Genomic DNA, 19,205 nt, shown 5'->3' with positions numbered 1-19,205 from the left:
ATCAATAGTCAGCAGCAGTGCTTTTGGCTCAGCGTCGCTGCCTCCTCTCAATGCAGTCTGCTGCCATTTTTTAATTTGAGCACCTGTGCAGCTTGTCCCTCTTTGTTCAGCTCATTTATTAAAGCTCTGCTCAGGAGTTTGTGGCTATGTATCAGAGCTGGGCAATATATTGATATATATCGATATCATGACATAAGATTAGATTTCATCTTAGATTTGGGATATCAGAATATCATAAGTGTTGTCTTTTCCTGGTTTTATAGGCTGCATTACCATGAAGGGATGTAATGTTCTGAACTTACCAGACTGCTCTAAAAAAGCACGAATACTCAACTCAATTTCGCATTTGGTCAAAAATATCGTGATATTCAATTTTCTCCATCTCGCCCAGCCCTACTATGTATGTACAAAAAATATTAAGAAAGAATCCACTAAACTGAGCTGAGGACATTTCAGCCCTCTTCCACAAGGCTCCATAAATTATGGATTGTATTCGCATCATTTTGGGCCTCTACCTGAAAGTTTTGAGGATAAGAAAAAGGAAGTTGGTAAGGTTAAAGATAGATGAAGAAAGAGAAAGGTAGCACTGGGGGCAGAAGGAAGGGAGTATGGATTTTGCTGGGGACAGTGTTCATTGTAATAAAAAAGGTCTACCTAACAGTTATTTCGTGGGTGTTGCTATGGGGAAGGAAGGAGCGAGAGCAGAGAGCGAGGGAAAAAAAACAGGTAATGTGCTCGGTCGCTATGCGAAGAAATGTGTGAAAAGGAAGAAAGAAAGAAAAGAGATACAGTCTGCCTATCTCAAGGCCAGATAGTCGATCAATATTCCCAGCTCAGATCCAGCAAGATGCTCCCTCTCTCTTTCTGCTCTGTTGGTGTGTCCAGTGAAGGAAGCTGTGGGAGAAGGCCACTGGCAGGTCATCAGTATTCCAGCAGGCTCTGCCTACTCTGGTGTGGGTAGCAGAATAATTTCATTCTGATCTTACAGATCAATAGCTGTACCCGGTGGAAGGCGACCAGCCCCGCCTGGCTGAGCTGCTGCGGTATTCAGAGTAACACTACACATGAAATGAATGGTCCTCTATAATGTTTTTTATTTGAACATGCAGTATAATTCATGTAATGGGCCCCATTGTGCTTCCCAGTGAAGCTTTTTCCCCCTTGTTTTTCCTTTTCATAGTGATGGCATCTTTTAGGATTTTTGGACTTTGTTGGGCACTGTGTGTATATAAAGGGTGGATAGAATATAGGAAAGGCTTGATAATACAATGCAATTTTACCTTTACATTGTCTTAGGGGTCAATATGACCTGCGTCTATGTTTAACCGCATAGAAAACCCCCTAAATGATCTTTTTGCATCTTGAAATTTGATGACTTTTCCTAGAATGACCTCTGCATTCAAACTTTTTTTTTGCACATTTCCTCTGTTTTCTTAGGTGACGCAAGTGATATATCTTGCTAAAAAATTATGTTTACATCTATGCAGTACCTTCAGTAATAGTAATAATAATAATAATAATAATAATAACAACAACAACAACAACAACAACAATAATAATTAATAATAATAAGTATTAAAACCTCTACTTTAGGAAACAAAATGATTATGACAGGTGTAGGTTAATAAAAATGAGTGAATTCCACCAATTAAATGTGGTCTTTCTGCATGGTGAAGAGAAAAAAAATCTAGATTTTCACAAAGTTTGTGATGAATGACAGGTTGTCTCTTCATGCAAAATAGATTTGGAAGTTAAGACAACACAAGGGTTAATAATACACCCACTAAATCTACACTATTTTTGTGAAGCTTATACTGTAAAATGTTAGTATATAGGTTGAGTCAGAGAAGTGATGAGTCAACTCAGGGGGTGGGGAAGTTATTTATTACACCTTATGATGTAATGCAATCCAGTATATCAACACACAACCTAAAGCCCCAAACTATACCATGGAGTTAAATCAACACCTCCAAAACTGGAAAATACATAAATTAAACAAAGAAAAACATAATTTATGCTTTCCATTGGTATTATTTTGTTGCCTCACATCATAAAGGGACTTCGGAAAAAGCGTGAAAACTTACAGATTTACAGGTTGTTGACACAGAAACACAACACCTGTATTATGTAATGCAATACAACAGCCCCGGAAAAAATCACTTGTTTTGTTTACTATATTTTGGAAGTAATAGTTTGGGAGCATTCTGGTAGTTTTGAGGCAGCAGTTTAGGTGTTAATTCTGATGCTGTACACTGATTTACTGTTTGCTTTTCTTCTAAAGAATAAGTAGACTTGTACTCTGATATAGCTTCATATAAAAAACTGCTTTATTTGAATCCACCAATTAGATTGCAATTATATAAAATCAAATATTTATATGTATTATTTTTTATTTATTGGTAAAGAAAACTATTGCTGCAACTGACGATAATTTACCTGGTCTATTAATCTGCAGATTTTTTGGGGGGTTAACTGTTTGGTCTCTGAGACTTAAAAAAATAACGAAACACAAAAAATGCAACTTCCCAAAGCCCAAGGTGGTTTCTTTATATATCTACATCATTTTGTCAGACAAAAATTCCCAAACCAAAAAGTATTCAGTTTACTGAGTTATGTCATGGAGAAGCAGCAGACATTTACAATTGACTTTCCTTCTCCTTTTCAGTATCCTTGCTTGATGAACTACACAAATGATAATCACTGATCAAAATAGTTTCTGATTATTTTTCTGTTGACTTCTCGATTAATAGATGAGTTGTTTAATGTCTAAGGAAACACAGCCAGGCTATTTGTTACAGCTGAGATAAACAGCTGTCTGGCATTTTTGTGTTCTGTTTTGGCCAACGCTAAATATGCTAACATATTCAAGGCTGCCAAATATAAGTATTACTAATCTACAACCATGTTTCAGCAGTTGTCGTTCCAGGACGCCACTGTTAATGTCACCGATGTCATCTATATGAACTCACTGAGTCTGTGGTGGATTTAATATGTGAACCAACAGGAGCAGCTGTACCCACAACTACAGTTAAAGCTTTCCACAACATGGATTACCAGAACCGTACAGTAACATGGATAATTATGAAGCAGCAGCCTGCAGATTTTGGGCGGCTGTGGCTCAGGAGGTAGAATACGTTGTGCAGTAATCGGAGGGTTGGCGGCTGGATCTCTGGCTCTCTGCATGTTGAAGTGTCCTCGGGCAACACACTGATCCAGATGGCTGTGCTGTTGTTGTGTGTTTGTGTATGAATTATTAAAAACTGAGAAGCACCTCATACAGTAGCCTCGACCACCTGTGAATGAATGAATGAATGTGTGAATTGGTGAATGTGACTTGAAGTGTGAAAGCACTTTGAGTCACTTCGAGCAAGTAAAAAAAGGCAGAAAATTATTAAATTGCAGTGCACAAGTTAATGGAACTGACCATTGATTGATTGATTACTATACGGTCAGTTAACACAGCCCATCTGTCGAATTAAAACTTGTGCCTGCATATACAAGTACAACATCAGCAGCAGCAGAGATGGTACAGCACATGAGGTAAAAGAGATACTAAAATATTAAACCGTCCTGTAGTCTCATGGGACATCACACACAGTCACGCCTCTTAGTAACACCTGTCTAACAGCAGTGTAAACTGTTGAATCAGCAACATGTTGTGGATGTAGCATTTAAAGCTTGGCAGCCATTCACAATATATATTTAAGTATTTCTACTTTTTTGTATCAGAGTTCGAGTATGCCAAACAGTGTGGATGGTGGCACACACTCAGAGACACACACACACACACACACTCTCACAGTCATACCTGTGGTGTTGTGGATTTACGGTGCCCTACTGAGCTGTGATCAGCCTGGAGATGGGATTATTGTTGGCACAGTGGGCACTTTACCACCGTTTAAAACCACAAAGACAAACAGTTGCGTACACACTATGGTTGTCTACATATTGATACTTCAATGCTTCTTCAATTACTAGTTCAATACCACGTGTTTAAAACAACACAATCTCCATTAATTACATGTTCAATAGTACTGGAAGTACAGAATTTGTCAACAAAAAACAATCTACAATCAGATATTAACCCAAGGCTGTATGGATTTAACAACGGGAAGGAAAAACAACCTCGATCTGTGGCTGTTACAGTATTCTCTCCAGCAACGACCCCACCGTCACACGTGACTGGAGGTGTGTGTGCAGTGACTTTGTTTGCGTGAGCACTGTGTGCAGCTTGTTAATAAAAGGAAAAGAAAAAATGTGTGCCTTGGACCTTTATGCCCCTGCGCTGCTGCAGCTGAGGTTAGAGGCATTAAGTTTTCGGGTTGTCTGTCCATCCCATTCTTGTGAACACAATATTTCAGGGATGTTTTGAGGGATTATCTTAAAATTTGGCACAAACGTCCATTTGGACTAAAGGATGAACTGATAAGAATTTAATAGTCAAAGGTCAAGGTCACTTTCACTTTCCTGGCCGTTATTCAACATCATAACTCGGACTCAGAGGGAAGGAAACATTTGGTCAGATACTGAACTGGTGACACTAATCTTGGGTGTCCACCTTTAAACTGTACTCTTCAGTGCTGCCAAGGAAAGATGTGTGAGAAGCATCCACATTTTGCAATGAAATACACTTAATACATATTATGAAATTACTTCAAATAATTTCATACATATATTGTATGAGTGTGGTAAGACTTGGATGTAAACTGCTGCTTGACTGGTTGACGGAGACATTAAAGTGTGAGGCAGTTATTCCAGATGTATAGGTTTTTTTTCACACTAGCATTTACAGGGTTCCCGCGGATCCTTGAAAAGTCATAAAAGGCATTGAATTCATTCATCTAAAAATAAGGCCTTAATTGGTATTAAATTGACTTAAATGAATCTTTCAAAAGTCTTAAAAATGCTCAGATATGGAGACTGTGCTTTTATTAATAGTTTTTTTTTGCTAATGTTACACTATAAAGTCTCAAAATAACATCCATTTTTTTAATGAATAATTAAATAAATTCCTTTTCTTAAACTTGTCATGATGTAAATCCAAATAGTAGAATCTAACGAGCAGATTGAGAAACACAAAATCACCCACAAAACCAGCCAGAAATTCCTGATATTTCCCACTTCTGTTGGTAAAACAAAAATACGTATGTTTATGATGATATAATATGTTCATTGTCTTCCTTGTGCTCCACTCTAAAAAAGGTTGTTTTTTAACATTTGATGTATACAATGTAACTTTTTCTTTTCAAAAGTCATGATTTATGTAACAATTAACATTTGGGCAAAATAAAATTGTCCCCCTTAAAGTTTGGTTATTAGAAAAAAGGCCTTAAATTAAATTCCAAGGCATTAAAAAAGTCTTAAATCTACCTTGCCTGAAGCTGCGGGAACCTCGATTTATCAAAGTTTAAAATTCTGGGATCATTATAACTCTCGTACACACATGTAAATCCACACTGTCAGAGATAAATACAAATAAACACACCTACATGTACACAGTATTGCAGAGTTGGACAGCTCAATAGACAGACTTTAGATGTCTGATGGTCTCGTATCACCTCTTCCTTACTCATTAGGTGTTGCTAAGCTGCCATCTCTGCTCCCAGAGGTGAAGTAAATACAGCGGAGAACGTTCAGTAGATGCACTACAGGAGCAAAGTGGTGACAGACGATCAATAGAGATCTAATGATCAAGATATCACACTCCAGGAGAGATCCTGCACTCCACGAGATGACTAACCCCTCACTCGTTTGTGCATGTTTGTGTGTGTACAAAATGTGCCTACAACACTCCCACCACCTGCTGTTTTAATGTCCCACCGCTCACACTTCAATTATGGTACAAGTAGTACGTTTTTTTACCTGTTTTTAATATCAGAGCAGCGTGTAGTGTGTTTTTGGCTTGCCGTAGCTGTGTCAGAACTGCAGATCACCTTTCAGACCTGCGCACTTGGACGGTTAGAGCACAATTCATACACTTGAGCCAGATCTGATAATCTGGCAACCATACAGCCAGAGTATCAGATCTGGTTGGAGCCACAGCCAGATCAATCCGACTAAGCTTGTACCATGTGAGTCCTGGGAAAACCTCAGAGAGTGTACTCCCGCTCCACGCCGGGCCAATGGCTGTTTTCAGGCGTGATCAATGGAGAGCAGGAATCGACACCAGCGGACTTCACTGAGCTCTAAGCTGAAAAGTCCAGTTGGCAGAGACACAAACACAGCACCTCATTAAACTCAAACCTCCCATGGCTGCCATCACACAGCCGAGCCTCGGCGGCTCAGCACTGATGGAAAGCGTTGATAAAGGGAGGCTCTAATTGCAATGTGGTGATGTGGTGCCTCTGCATTCCTGCTGTTTGGACAATAATGCAGTCGGCAAAGTATTGTATGCTGTGTAAGGAGGTTTGAGTTATGCTTGGTAAAAGCACCGTATTGATTAATTCATTACGAAAAACAGCACCGAATTGGCACGTAGGGACTGAATGATGGCGGTTTGCTGTTTGAGCAAGCTTTCCCATCTCCTCTCTAGCAGTCTCTCTCTGTGTCTCTCACTGTCACTCACACACAATTGTGTGAATGGATTTGGCTATCACAAGTGATGAGTCCTCACTCAGCCTCTTCTGTTCCATTTCCTTTCCCCTCCCACTTCCTCTGATACACTTTGTAGCCTCAAATCTGTCGTCTTTTTCTGTCCAGCCCTTTTTTTCTGGGCTCTTTCTCTGCCTTCCTGCCTTTTCTTCTCAAGTGCCCTATTTGGCTCTGATGACCTCTCTCTCTTTTTCTTCCTCTTTCTCCATCTCGCCCTCTGCAGGTACCACCAGGCAGCCCAAGGAGGGGGAGGTGCCGGGGGTGGACTATAATTTTGTGAGTGTGGAGCGTTTTATGGAACTGGAGCAAAGTGGAGCCCTGCTAGAGAGTGGAACCTATGAAGGTGAGTGTTCATGGAGCGCCGTTGCCACCGTGCAGGAAACATTTTGACAAGCACGGGCGCTTAGGGAGCAGAAATGGGAACATATGTTTCACTAGAGCTATTTTGCTATTTTAGATTTCAATCTGCCATCTTGTGCTACTCTGTAGATATCTCTACTTGATGGATCAGGTGTGTCAGGTGATGCTCTTACACACAGCTTAAGTAAACAAAATGAGTCTTATGCACTGAGTCATGTATTACAGCTTCCTCTGGTGGTTGTTAAACGGCTGGTTGACTTGTGTGTGTATGTTTGTGTGTGTGTGTGTGTGAGCTGGATGAATGCCATTTCCAAGTCATGTCAAGTCTGTGCATCTGCTTTGCTACACTGTCAGGGATACATCTACAGATGGGGGATTTGCTGGTTCATTTGCCCAGTAGCGATTTTTGTGAGCATGTACGGCTGAACACACTCACGCAAATGATGTGTGTGAATGCATGGGTGTGTGTGCGTGTATGTGGTGGAGGAGGGGTACAAGGACATGCGCGCTTGTGTGTGTGTGTGTGTGTTTCCTTTCTACGTTTTCCTGTCATAGTTGTGCGTGTTGCATCTTTACAGTGTATGTTTCTCTTAACGCAGAGTTTATTTATGCCCACTGGGGGAAGCTGTCTCTTTCTGGGTGGCTGCACTGGAGGTGTTGCAACTTATTTTGTAATGCACATTAAAATAAGAGCAAGAGAGTCAGGGAGTAATACAGCTAAAAGAGGGAGAAAGATTTAGACATCAGTGAAGGAGGCCAAAATCGGACATGGAGGATCATCAGGAAACTCCTCAAGGTAATGTGTGACTGTGTGTGCACAAAGCTCGGGACACATAAGAGCTTATGTATATGATGATGTGAGATGAGTCATAGCCGAAGGTGGATATTGAACTGTGCATAAAGCCAAGATGCCCTCAGGCAAAACCAAAAGCATTCAGGATCAAGGGAATATTGCGATTTTAAAACCAATGCGGTGCATAAGGAAGAACCCTGGCCTAAACTTATCTCAGTACATGCTTTATGTTCTGCGAAGCATCCGTTCAGGTTGTCCTTAAGCTTTCACAGGTGGGCGCCTGCTGCCTATGCATCTCCATACTCATGTCTTTGTTTGCATGCACTCGTGTGTGCACATTCATATTTTGTTCTAATGTGATAAATGTGTTTGGTGGTCAGCAGGAAAAGTGCACTTATTGAGGAAGTGGCTGTGATAAAGCCATTCCATGTCCATCCACCTGCTGCTGGGATGAAAGAAAATTGAAGTCTGAAGACTCGTTTTGCTCATCCTCTTTTTGTCCTTTACTGCTGCCTCTTTCCCTCTTCTCAGCTGTTGTTCTCCACCCATTGCCCCTGTCCTATCTCTTTGTTTCCTCTTTGTGAAACACCCGCTCCTCTCCACTTTGAGGGGTTATAAAATAAGACATCTTTTCCACACACTCACTCTCAATATTTAATCACAAAATTTATTTCCCTAACAGCGATGGGCTTGAATTTTAAATAAAGTAGAGCTTCAGTATTGTTCAAGAGCCAATAGCACAAGGGAAGAAGTCAAATGTTACATATATGGGTGTATATATATATATATCCTGTATATATAAATATAGCACTGAACAGCATATCACTGAAATCACAGGTTAAATTTCAATCAAAAAGAGAGCATTGGACTTATACTGATATACTGAGGATGATTATGTCTTCATCAAGATACCCAGAGGACCCTCAAGTACTGCCCTTTTTCCTCCACTGTACTGTATTTAACTTCAGCCATTCTCAGATGTTTTTTCCGTCAGCAGCACCATTACAGTGGGTGTGAAATGACAGATGTCCAATGCTATTTTTGTGTTTTGCTTGTATTCTTGTGCTTCCGTTTCCAAAAGGAGCTGCTATTTTGCGCCTACATGAGTGGAGTGCAGCTGAGATTGTGTTTGTACAAATCAAGTGGTTCTGAAAAATTTTATTTTCCATTTCATCACGAAACTCTTCTTGTTTCTACCTGCTATTGCATGCAGGTAGTATAGACTTATAAGATCCCCCTGAGTTCCATGAAAGACCTTGAGATGTTGACTTCAATCAAAAATCAGTGTCATTTTTCTGCAATAAAACAATATATTCTCTATCATGGAAGTGGAATATTTACATGGACAGCTGCCTTTTCTCTCTGTAGTTGTAGTTGTATGTATTTACCTAAACATGACTGAATGCAACACTTTAAACACTCTAATGAAACAACACACAACACGTAAATAAATATGGAGACGTATATTGTCCTTAGACACTGTACTTGTAGGCTGACTGCACAGCTTTCATTACGTTCTAAAATAGGTTTGTTTGCATCATTAAGCACAGTGACAGGGGTTTCTTAGCTTCCAAAACATTAATTTATCATAAAAAAGGGACACTGTCTTCCCTGGGAGGCATATTTAGAGTGCTGTATTTATATTTGGAATTATGAATTTTCTTGCTTTAGGAGTTTTTAGGATATGTTATTTTTCTTTAGGAGAAGCTTAAATCTCCCCCCAACCCATTAATGACACTGTCTGCTGTTGAGGATGCAATTGGATAAACTCCAGCTCTAACTAGTATGTTATATTTCCTGCTAACGCTGTAATAATCTCTCTCCAAACATACTGCTCCATGTCTGCAACAGGTGTAGTTCAGGATGAGTCAGCTTAATTAGGAAGAACAGACAGCTGGTTTGGGCTATTAGAGCCAGTAAACTAGTGAGTCGGCTAATTTGACATAGCAGCAGTGCGAAAGTTGTATTCAACCCAAAAAACTAACATGGAAAATGGGACTTACTGTTCGTTAGTGTAGATCTGTCCATTAAAACAAAGCCCAATAAACCCAAATATTGTCAGACTGAATGATGGTACACTTTTAGAGTGCTTATAATTGTACTGAATTTTATACCGTAGATGTAACAGATTGTTTGTACTGCATCTATAAAATGTTTATTTTAGAAAATTGTGAATTGTTTTCTGTTTTTCATCACTGAAAGACTTGGCCCAGACAATAACAATGAATAGTTGATATATTAAATGTTGGATACCTTTTCTGGATTGGGTGACAGTCATGTAGTGTGTATGAGAAGGCAGAAAACTTTCATAAATTAAAGGATGAGGTGGATGAGGATGAGCACATTAATGACATTGATTTCCATGTGGGAGTTGGACTTTATTTCTCCCTGTCAGTATTTACTTGTTTCTGTTATCTTTTCTCTTTATCGATAAAAAGCCATTTTGTATTTTGGTTGACTCCTCTTGTTTTTACATTTGTGTTTTGGTAAGGATAGAATGGGATATTAAAAAAGTCTGGAAATATGCTGTTTTTTCTGAACATTGGTATTCTTGTTATATTTGATTAAAAAATTCCAAGTCATAAAAAAGTAATTGTTTGGGTTGTTTCATGTTTGGACATCTTTCTGAAGATCTCTTGTAGCCACTGCTAAATCTAGTTTCTTCTTACAACATAAGCCACCGTCCAGATTCACAAAATTGATTGGATTTATTCGAAATGACTACATCCCAGGCAAAAACACAGCTCTCTCTGCTGCACTCTGTTGAGATTGCCAAGTCATAACTTTTGAAAGGGCAATCATCTGTTCAAAGTCACAGTTGCCCGTCAGCGGTAGACCTCCACCGCGCCTGCCAGACGGTGTGTTACATCACCTGAGATCCCTCTTTAGTCGTTCATGTGGCCTCTAACACAAATGCCGCTGTGTTCTCCTGCCCTCAGACAACTTCTACGGTACACCGAAACCTCCAGCGGAGCCATCCCCCGCAGCACCTCCTCTGAATGTAAGTGAGGCCCTGCTGCCCGGAGCCCGGCCCAGCGCCCAGGGCAAGAGGAAGAGGAACCAGTCAGTCAGCAACATGGAGCAGCGAGCCAGCCTGGAGCCGCCTGAGGAGGAGGAGGAGGAGAGCCCAGTCGTCAACGGCAACGGGGTGGCCATCACACCAGGTACTATAGGATAGATTTCCTGTTGTGATGTTTTTATACCACATTTCCCATCTATTTGTGACTGAAATTATATTCAAACACTATCTGTCTCTCAAGTGTTGTGACCATGATGACATTTTAAACATTGTGTTTTGCTGAGGAGAGAATCTGTCTGGAAGGCCTGAACTGTCTGCTGGGTTATTTACTGCTGTCTCACTGGCATGATTGAGTGAAACCATAGAAACACGTCAGCTGTCATAGCAATTGTTACCTTTCTTTTTTATTGTCCTTTATGGATAAATCGAGTCTCTTTTGCCTGCAGTTTAAACAGTCTGGCTCATGCAGATGGCTGCAAATCTGACAACAAACTGTCCCCTGACCAGTCGTTATAGACATTAACAGACTCTGTTAGCATGAGTGTGAACTGCACAGGTTCTCAATAACCTTATATAACAGAATGCACAAGGGCACCTTAATGTCTCCACTATTATCGCTGTCCAGGGTTTCATTTTGGCTTCAGCCCTCGTCTCTGTCCTCTCATTTCTCCGTCTCTCCTGCTGTCTTTTCTCTCCCGCCACTGGCCTTTGTCCTTGTTTCTATTAATACCCCAACTCTCCCTTCTCTCTTCCTCTCCTCTACCATCTCCTTCCTTCTGACCTCTCTTGCTTTTTCTTCGTCTCTGTGGTCCTGCCCCTTCTGCCCTCTCCTCTTCCTTCTTCCTCCCCAATTCTCTTTGTAGCCTGTGTTATTGTAGCATGTCGTATTTTTTCCACTACTACTTACTGTCATGTGTTCTCTATTTATACTTACTTAGACTGTAACAGAAAAAATACAGTAATCCCTCTCTGACATGCTCCTCAGCCTTCACAACAAACCTATAAATCTCCATAATTTAATGCTTGTACTACATGAAAGACTTATCTGCCTGCCTGATTTCAAACAGGACAAGATGAATTCCTCACTACACCTGTAAAAATTAGCTGTAGAACACGCTCTGGTGAAAAGTTCAGTGTGACTTATGCTTACCATACACTAGAGGACTTTGAAAAGACTTAAAAAACGAAAATCTGATTTCCTCTCACAGTTTTAGTCACACACTAGGGCTGTGCCGAATACCATTTTCTGGGCTCTGGAGTTTCGCCGTTAATCAAAAGCGAGTAATCGGAGTTAGAAAAAAGTTAGAAAAAACTCAGACAGATATCAGTACAACAACCAGTCTAGTATTCTAATGAGTCAAATTTTTGCCGTGCATCTGCTGTGTGGCAAGATCACAAACGCTAAAACAGCATTTGGATATTCAAAAAGAATATCCAAATGCCTAAATTGAAACAACAATATACCTATCTAATGAACAAATACCTGAATAGCCGAATATTTGGGTCCAGCTCTATCACACACTATAAAATTTTGCAGACTGGGGATCTTGCAAGGTCACTATTTGCAAGACTATAACTAGAATCCTCTTGACATTATTTCTGATCCTGCTTTCGGTGAACAATATTAGGCTGAACTTCCTTTAAGAAATACGACATATGGACAATTCCTTACGTGCCCACTAAAACACATAAATAACAATAGAGGGATAAAAGGCGTCATGCATTGACAGTATTCTTGTCAGTGCAGCATAAATATAATCCATAAAGATAAACTTTATTTGTAACTAACCTTTAAATTTTGGATTTTCTCACCTCAGCTCATCACCAGACTCTGTTGGTTAGCTGCGTTCTTTTAATGGGAGGAGGCGAACCATTTCAAAAATTACGATTTTTACTAAAGTAAGTGCTGGTCGGTGGATCAGATGCGCTGAATTAAACACAAGACTCTTGTCCACTCCAAAACTCCACCAGTTTCTCCTCCTCCTCTATCGGCCAAGAGACCCGTGACTTGTTCACGCTTTTGCGCCTCCTCAGTGTCCCCTCCATGTTTGTTGTTTACCCGGTTTGCTGCTTCCTATTTGATGCCTGAGAGAGCACAGCTAATGGTTGTTGACAATGTTCACGTCATTAAACTTCACAATTTGCATGAGCCAAGACTAAAAGCTTACAATAATATTAAAGTATACATTTTGTCAGAATGTCAAGAAGAGAAAAAGACAAGGCCCGGACGGGCTCATATGATTACCTTACACCAAATGACTGCAATCAGCTGAAACGTGCACCAACTGAGTTAAAACTCATGATTTTAATTTGGACATTGGAAATTGTCTACAACAGTGATATTTCTTAAAAAGTCGTTTGGTCTAGGGCCGACATTAGGGACCATTTTTAGTAGCCGTGGATAAAGATATCAATTCAAAGTCAACTTCATTGTCAATTCTGCCCCCTGTACAGGATTGAAATGCAGTTTCTCCCAAACTGCAGGTTTAAACATGCAAGTACTAAAACTAAAGAATTAAAAAGTATAAAAAGTAGGTAAGCACCAAATAAAAGTAATAAAATTAAGTTAAGGAAAGAAATATGAAAACACACAAGCGTCAACTTTAAGTATAAACGTGAAGTGAGCGGTCATTTCTTTTATGCAGCGAATGATTATTGTGTAAATGGGATGAATAGTGAAAATATAATAAATAATTCAGGTATAATAAAATGTAATATATCTTAAGAATGTATAAATAATGTAAAAAGAGGGATTTAGGTCTGAAGTGTTTCCCAGGTCAGGGACAAATTTACTGCCAAACCAATATGGACCCTTTGCTATGATAAGGACAGAGAAAGAACATCGACTTTTTACCATGTGTTTTTTTTCTGTAGAAATATGATGTCATAGACAAATGTGTAATAATTTGACCTTTGTATGACTGTCTTTACTGTTTCTGCTTTTGTTGCACTTACATAACAAGTTCCAACAAGAATATTATTGCATTTTATAGTTTGGTGCTTTTCTGTCATTTACTCCTCGTCTGCTGACTGAGATGCCACCAGCTTTTCTCGTCACTCTAAAAACCTTTCCTTGTGTTTCTGACTCAGTCTCTGACCCCTAAAGTCTCTGTCTTTCTCTGTTTTTCCATTTATGACATCCCATGTTGTTTTCTCTTCATGCTCATTGTCCTCAGACCAAATCTCTCTCTTTCTCTTTCTCTCTCTCTCTCTCTCTCTCCTGGGGGTTCATAGCACTGCAGTGGCTTGGCTCTGACTCATCATGCATGACGTGTGTAGTGTGCATCCAGGTCTGCATGTGTGCACAGAGTTTATGTGCGAATAACTCTCTGTGTGTGTGTGTGTGTGTGTGTGTGTGTGTGTGTGTGTGTGTGTGTGCGTGTGTGTGTGTGTGTGTGTGTGTGTGTGTGTGTGTGTGTGTGTGTGTGTTCGCTCCACAGAGTCCAGTGAACATGAGGACAAGAGCACAGATGCCTCTGGGGAAGTTGCTGTTGAAACATCCAGCCAGGCCCCAGCTTCTATCGAGCCCCCCACTGAGGGAGAGGAGGCCCCAAAATCCCCCTCTAAATCCCCCGCCAAAGTCCCAGACATAGATGAGGAAGAGCTGGGTCCTCTGCCTGACAACTGGGAGATGGCCTACACCGAAAAGGGGGAGGTCTACTTCATAGAGTAAGAGAAAAAGATCATGTTAGAATATATTTTGATATCTTAAAGAAGCATTTCTTATTTATGGAGAATCCTCATATAAAACCAGGCAGTCATTGCAGTAGAAAGATGCAAACTTTTGAAATTGGTGCTACATGACCAGAGAAAAAAGAGAAAGAAGACTCTGGCATAGGGGCGGGCGATAATGCGAATATTCTTGATGCAATACATTAAGTATAAATTGTCTCTTTTTTTAGCCACGGACATAAGACTCACGGGATTTAGTTTTTCCCTCTCTCCCACACGCACAAAAAAAAAAAAAACAGGGCTTTTGCAGAGCCCCAGACAGTGACTATTTAGTCACATGTTGTGATCATGGAGCACCACTATGACTTTCAAATGCAGCTTACAGTAAATAAATCATCACATTTAGCAGCACCGTGGTTGAATTAACAGGTGATGTTTTGTGTTTTTCTAGCTGCAGAGCTGAGGATTTAAATTACATTGCGCAACCATGGAGCACCAGTACGATTTCGAAATCCTTAAAATATATGAACTGGAAGGCTGTTATTGTGTGGGTTTAGCTTGCAGTGGATGAATCCTCATACCACGACAAGAGTGCTTTATCTGACTTTATACTTTACTATATTTAACATTATAACAGTATTTTATGAAACTTTATTATAACAGTAGTTAATGTAACTTTATTTTATGACAGTAGCTACTTTATTGTAACTTTAGTTCATTTCAAAATGTTGTATTTTAGTAGTTTACAGTGGTTTGAATGAGATGTCAAAATATCACAATATATATTGTGTATCGCAATATAGCCTAAAAATATCACAATATTATTGTAAAGCCATGTTGCCCAGCGTTACTCTGGCATAAGCTTTTCCTCAAAAGGTAGAAAACCTAAACTACTATAATGCTCCAGACCAATGATACCCGCTGGTGGATGACATAATTCAACCTCGTCCGTCTGACACAGTAGAGCTGGCCGGATCTCGTGTTACAGTCGGTAAGCTAAAACATGATTCTGAAAAACATTTGAGGCGAAAAATATGCAATTGGGTAACAGAATCTTGGCTTATATTTGATCAGCGCTGCTTAGTTTACTGCTTGATCTCAGTTTTCTGGGCCTTCCTCACTGTGCAGGAAGCAGTATGACGCCTACTTCCTGTTCACAAACTCTCGCCATTTTAGCGAAACAAGAAGTGAAAATACATGTCTGAAAACATTTAAGGCGAGAAATAGGCAGTGCAGGAACATAATCTTGATTTGTATTCGATCAGCACTGCCTAGTTTTACTGTCTGATAGGATTTCAGAGTTTGAGAGAGAGGTGGCTGAGTCTCTTGATCTGTTATAAACTGAGTCTGTGTTAGTGGTGGCATGGTTGGCCAGCAGTACGAAATTGCGGAAGTATAACTTGCATTTCGAGCAACGGCCCAAGGAGCCAATGAAGGAGGAATATCGAGGCACTGGTTAGCTGGAGGGAAGTTTACCACAGTTCGTTTACACATACTACCCACATTGTGTTAATGCAAAGCTGATTGAAAATTGGCAAAGTATCCCTTTAAGGGTGTTACGATAAAAATAAAAAAAAAAACTGTCTGTAGTTGTTACAGAAGGTTAAGAGTTTATATTGTTAATAAAAAAAGATTACACTTGTAAATAATGAAAATGCTGTAAAACAAATCCATTGTAATGCACCTCACAAAGTGCACCTACTTAGTCTGTGTATGGCTTGGTGTATAAACTTTACAGCACTGGACTCTGTGTTGAATAATTGATGTAACTTAAAGCTACTAATCAGACATACTGGATAAACACGCACACACACACACACACACACACACACACGCACAGTGATGCAAACTTGTGCCCTATCCTCTCACCCTTACTAATTGGTGGCTGAGGGCTAATTAGTGGATTAATGACCATTTAGTTTACCTTAGAAATCCCTTTGTTTCTCTTTGCCCCTGCGAACACACGTACAGGTCATTAGTTTTGCACTCGTCTCTTTCTCTTATCCTCTCTGTCAGTCTGTTGTTGACCTCTGTCTGCCCGTCTTCTCTCTCTATTGCCAGTCACAACACCAAAACTACGTCATGGCTGGATCCTCGGCTCGCAAAGAAAGCAAAGCCGCCAGAAGAATGCAGGGAAGACGGTGAGTGTGAAAGACCTGCCTACCTGTTTGCTCTGTTGTTTTGTAAGCTTTAGTTCGTGTTCATCTGAGTTGAGCTCATCTTTGTGGGAGCGTGTCGTCTCTGCATTTCCTGCTGTTTGTGTACCCTTGTTGACTCACTGTTCCAGCGTGTTTTTCCTTCTCGAGAAAAAGAGCACAAAAATACTCAGCTATTTGAGGTGTTTGTTAGTCTGCAGCTGGTCTCACTGTTCTCCACTGGTTTTTGGAGGGGTACTCGCACATATTAACGGTGATTTTGAAATCCAGACAGAATGAACTTGACAAATGAATTGATATTTTTAGATTTGTTGTTGAGAAGTGATCGTCAGCATAGAAGCACCTCACTGCATGTGTAGGACTGTAGTCATTTCATCCAGTTTTCTTTTTAATATTACAATCAAATATCTACTGCAGTAATTAATTAAAGACATTAATTAATAATATCATAAACCAAACAAACCTGTGGCTAGACACAAGCATCACCCCAAACCTGTCCATCCTACGGAAGACAGCTATTTGCAATTTGAACACCCAGAGTGACACTGATTAAAAAAAAAAGCTTCAAGTTAAATTACAACTTATTAAAAAGCTAAAAACTGCGTGCTCCAGACCTCGTCACTCCAAATCAAAACCTTGCTTGATGTTTTTAAGGATAAAATCACCTTTAAATATTTGTCTAATTATCAGCAAAACCTATTAAAAGTGCAAAATCGACACTGTGTTAGTACTTTTTTCAATACTTACTACTACTTTCATGCCCTGTCTGTAGAGTTGAGCTGCAAACACATTTGAGTTACAATACACTGGAAGTTTATATAGGATTTCTGCCCCATGACACCAACATGAAAATGCCTCCCTGAGCTTCAATTTTCATAAAGCAGTTGGCCATTATAGTTTTTAGCAGCCATTACTGAAATGGGAGCAAACAGTGCCTTTGATGGGGAATATTTTAAGTTGTGAATTATTACATATTTGGTGCTTTAGTGCATTAGTTTGCAACCTTTAAAGTTGGTAACCACCTGAAAAGAAGCTGTCAATGAGCAGTGAACTGATGAACCAAAGAGTGATCTCTGATTGTTTAGCTTGAGTAACTTTAAAGGTCTGAGAGGTGAATCTGAAAAACAAAGATTAGAAAAAAATGTATTTTTCTTAATTTTAAAGATTATTTTTGGGACTTTTGGCCTTCAATTTTATTGGACAGTCATAGCATGAAAGGAGTAGAGAGATGGGATGGCATGCAGGACAGGGTTAAGGTTGCAATTGAACCCATGGCCGCTGCGGCAAGGACATAGCTTTTGTACATGGAGCGCGTGCTCTATCAGGTGAGCGACTGGGTGCCCCGAGATACTGTATTCTGGAAAAAAAGCTTTTTTGTGTAGCAGAGATTGCTTTTATTCTTTTTAAAGCTGTTCCATCATCTCATGTCCCTTTAGATTTAGCTTATGGACCTCTATCAGGGTCCCACTTGTGCTAGTAAGAATTTGCATCAGTAGGATAATGTATGTGGGGCTGAGTGACTCATTTATGTGTTAATAATAGTTTTTGGACAACACGGTTGGCCTGTGGCACAGAGGAGTAAGCTATGTCAGGCGTAGGATGTCGTACGCATACAGTACTTGCATGTAGGACGAATTCAGTGTTTATCCATCTGTGCTAAAAAGAAAATACAGCATGGAGTGTCATCAACCGGGTTTGTTTTAAAGCAGGGTGAATCAGGAGAAGCGAAGGAGTGTCAAAAAAAGAAAGAACTCAATTTCAGGGAGTAAAAATTGAGAACAGTGGTTTAATACAACAAAGGTCCAGTGCTAAGGCCAGGCATGTAAATAAAACAGGGTTCCTGTGGTGGTTCAGTTTGATCAGATATACAACAATGAGGTGATCTTACATCTCTGCTGCTGTCACAGCCTTCGTTCGGTGAATTAGGTTGTGATGTGATTCAACAGAGCGAGATCTGAATCAATACCTTCTCTACCTCCACTCTGTTCTCCATCTCTTCAATTTTCTCCCTCCTCCTTTCTCCCCTTGCACTCCTTCACCTCACGTCTTCCTTTCTCTCTCCCTTTCAGTCTCCCTCTCTTCAATTTCCCCCTCTTTCTCTCTCTTTCTTTCCCACCTTCGTTCTCCGTCTCTCTCCCTCTCTTCCTCCGCCCAGTAAAGGGGCGAACTGTGACAGGAATTCTAATAACACAGCTCAGCTCTGCACAAACTGGTTCTCACTCTTCACACACACACACACACACACACACACACACACACACACACACACACACACACACACACACACTGCTGTTGTCAGTTAAAAAACCCTTTTCACAAACATTGTTGACGTACTTCAGCTTCATCTTGGCAGGGCAAAGATTTTCACCAATAAAATGGTTTACACCAAGTGTATTTCAGATGCGATGCTCTGTGATCACTCATTCTGTGTTTTAATGCAACAACTTTCTGTTGCTTCCATCTGTGATTAAGTCTGTCTTTTCTAGCTTATGGGTTTTTAAAAAAACAATTCTTAGTGTTCTCAGATATGAGATCTATGGAGAGCTAAAACCATGACTTACCTTATAGCCAATCAAAAATAACAAATGACAACCTCTGAAAGATGTTTACACCA

General features: G+C 40.0%; 1 protein-coding gene across 9 annotated transcripts in view; it reads left to right on the top strand.

Annotated features, from left to right (window-relative positions):
* magi2b (membrane associated guanylate kinase, WW and PDZ domain containing 2b) overlaps nucleotides 1–19,205 on the top strand; it is a 105,470-nt gene that overhangs the window by 43,008 nt on the left and 43,257 nt on the right. For all 9 annotated transcript variants that reach the window (XM_088079929.1, XM_042496189.2, XM_088079928.1 and 6 more), the window contains exons 3-6: nucleotides 6,815–6,934; nucleotides 10,684–10,908; nucleotides 14,204–14,432; nucleotides 16,497–16,576. In XM_088079929.1, coding sequence (XP_087936055.1) covers nucleotides 6,815–6,934; nucleotides 10,684–10,908; nucleotides 14,204–14,432; nucleotides 16,497–16,576 — 654 coding nt within the window. The remainder of the gene's footprint in view (nucleotides 1–6,814; nucleotides 6,935–10,683; nucleotides 10,909–14,203; nucleotides 14,433–16,496; nucleotides 16,577–19,205) is intronic.

The sequence above is a fragment of the Plectropomus leopardus genome, chromosome 7 (genome assembly GCF_026936395.1).
Source record: "Plectropomus leopardus strain MGB_pleo_1.0 chromosome 7, ASM2693639v1, whole genome shotgun sequence".
NCBI classification, from domain to species: Eukaryota; Metazoa; Chordata; class Actinopteri; order Perciformes; family Serranidae; genus Plectropomus; species Plectropomus leopardus.
Note: the sequence above shows the minus strand (reverse complement) of the source record. Positions and strands in the feature narration are given on the sequence as shown.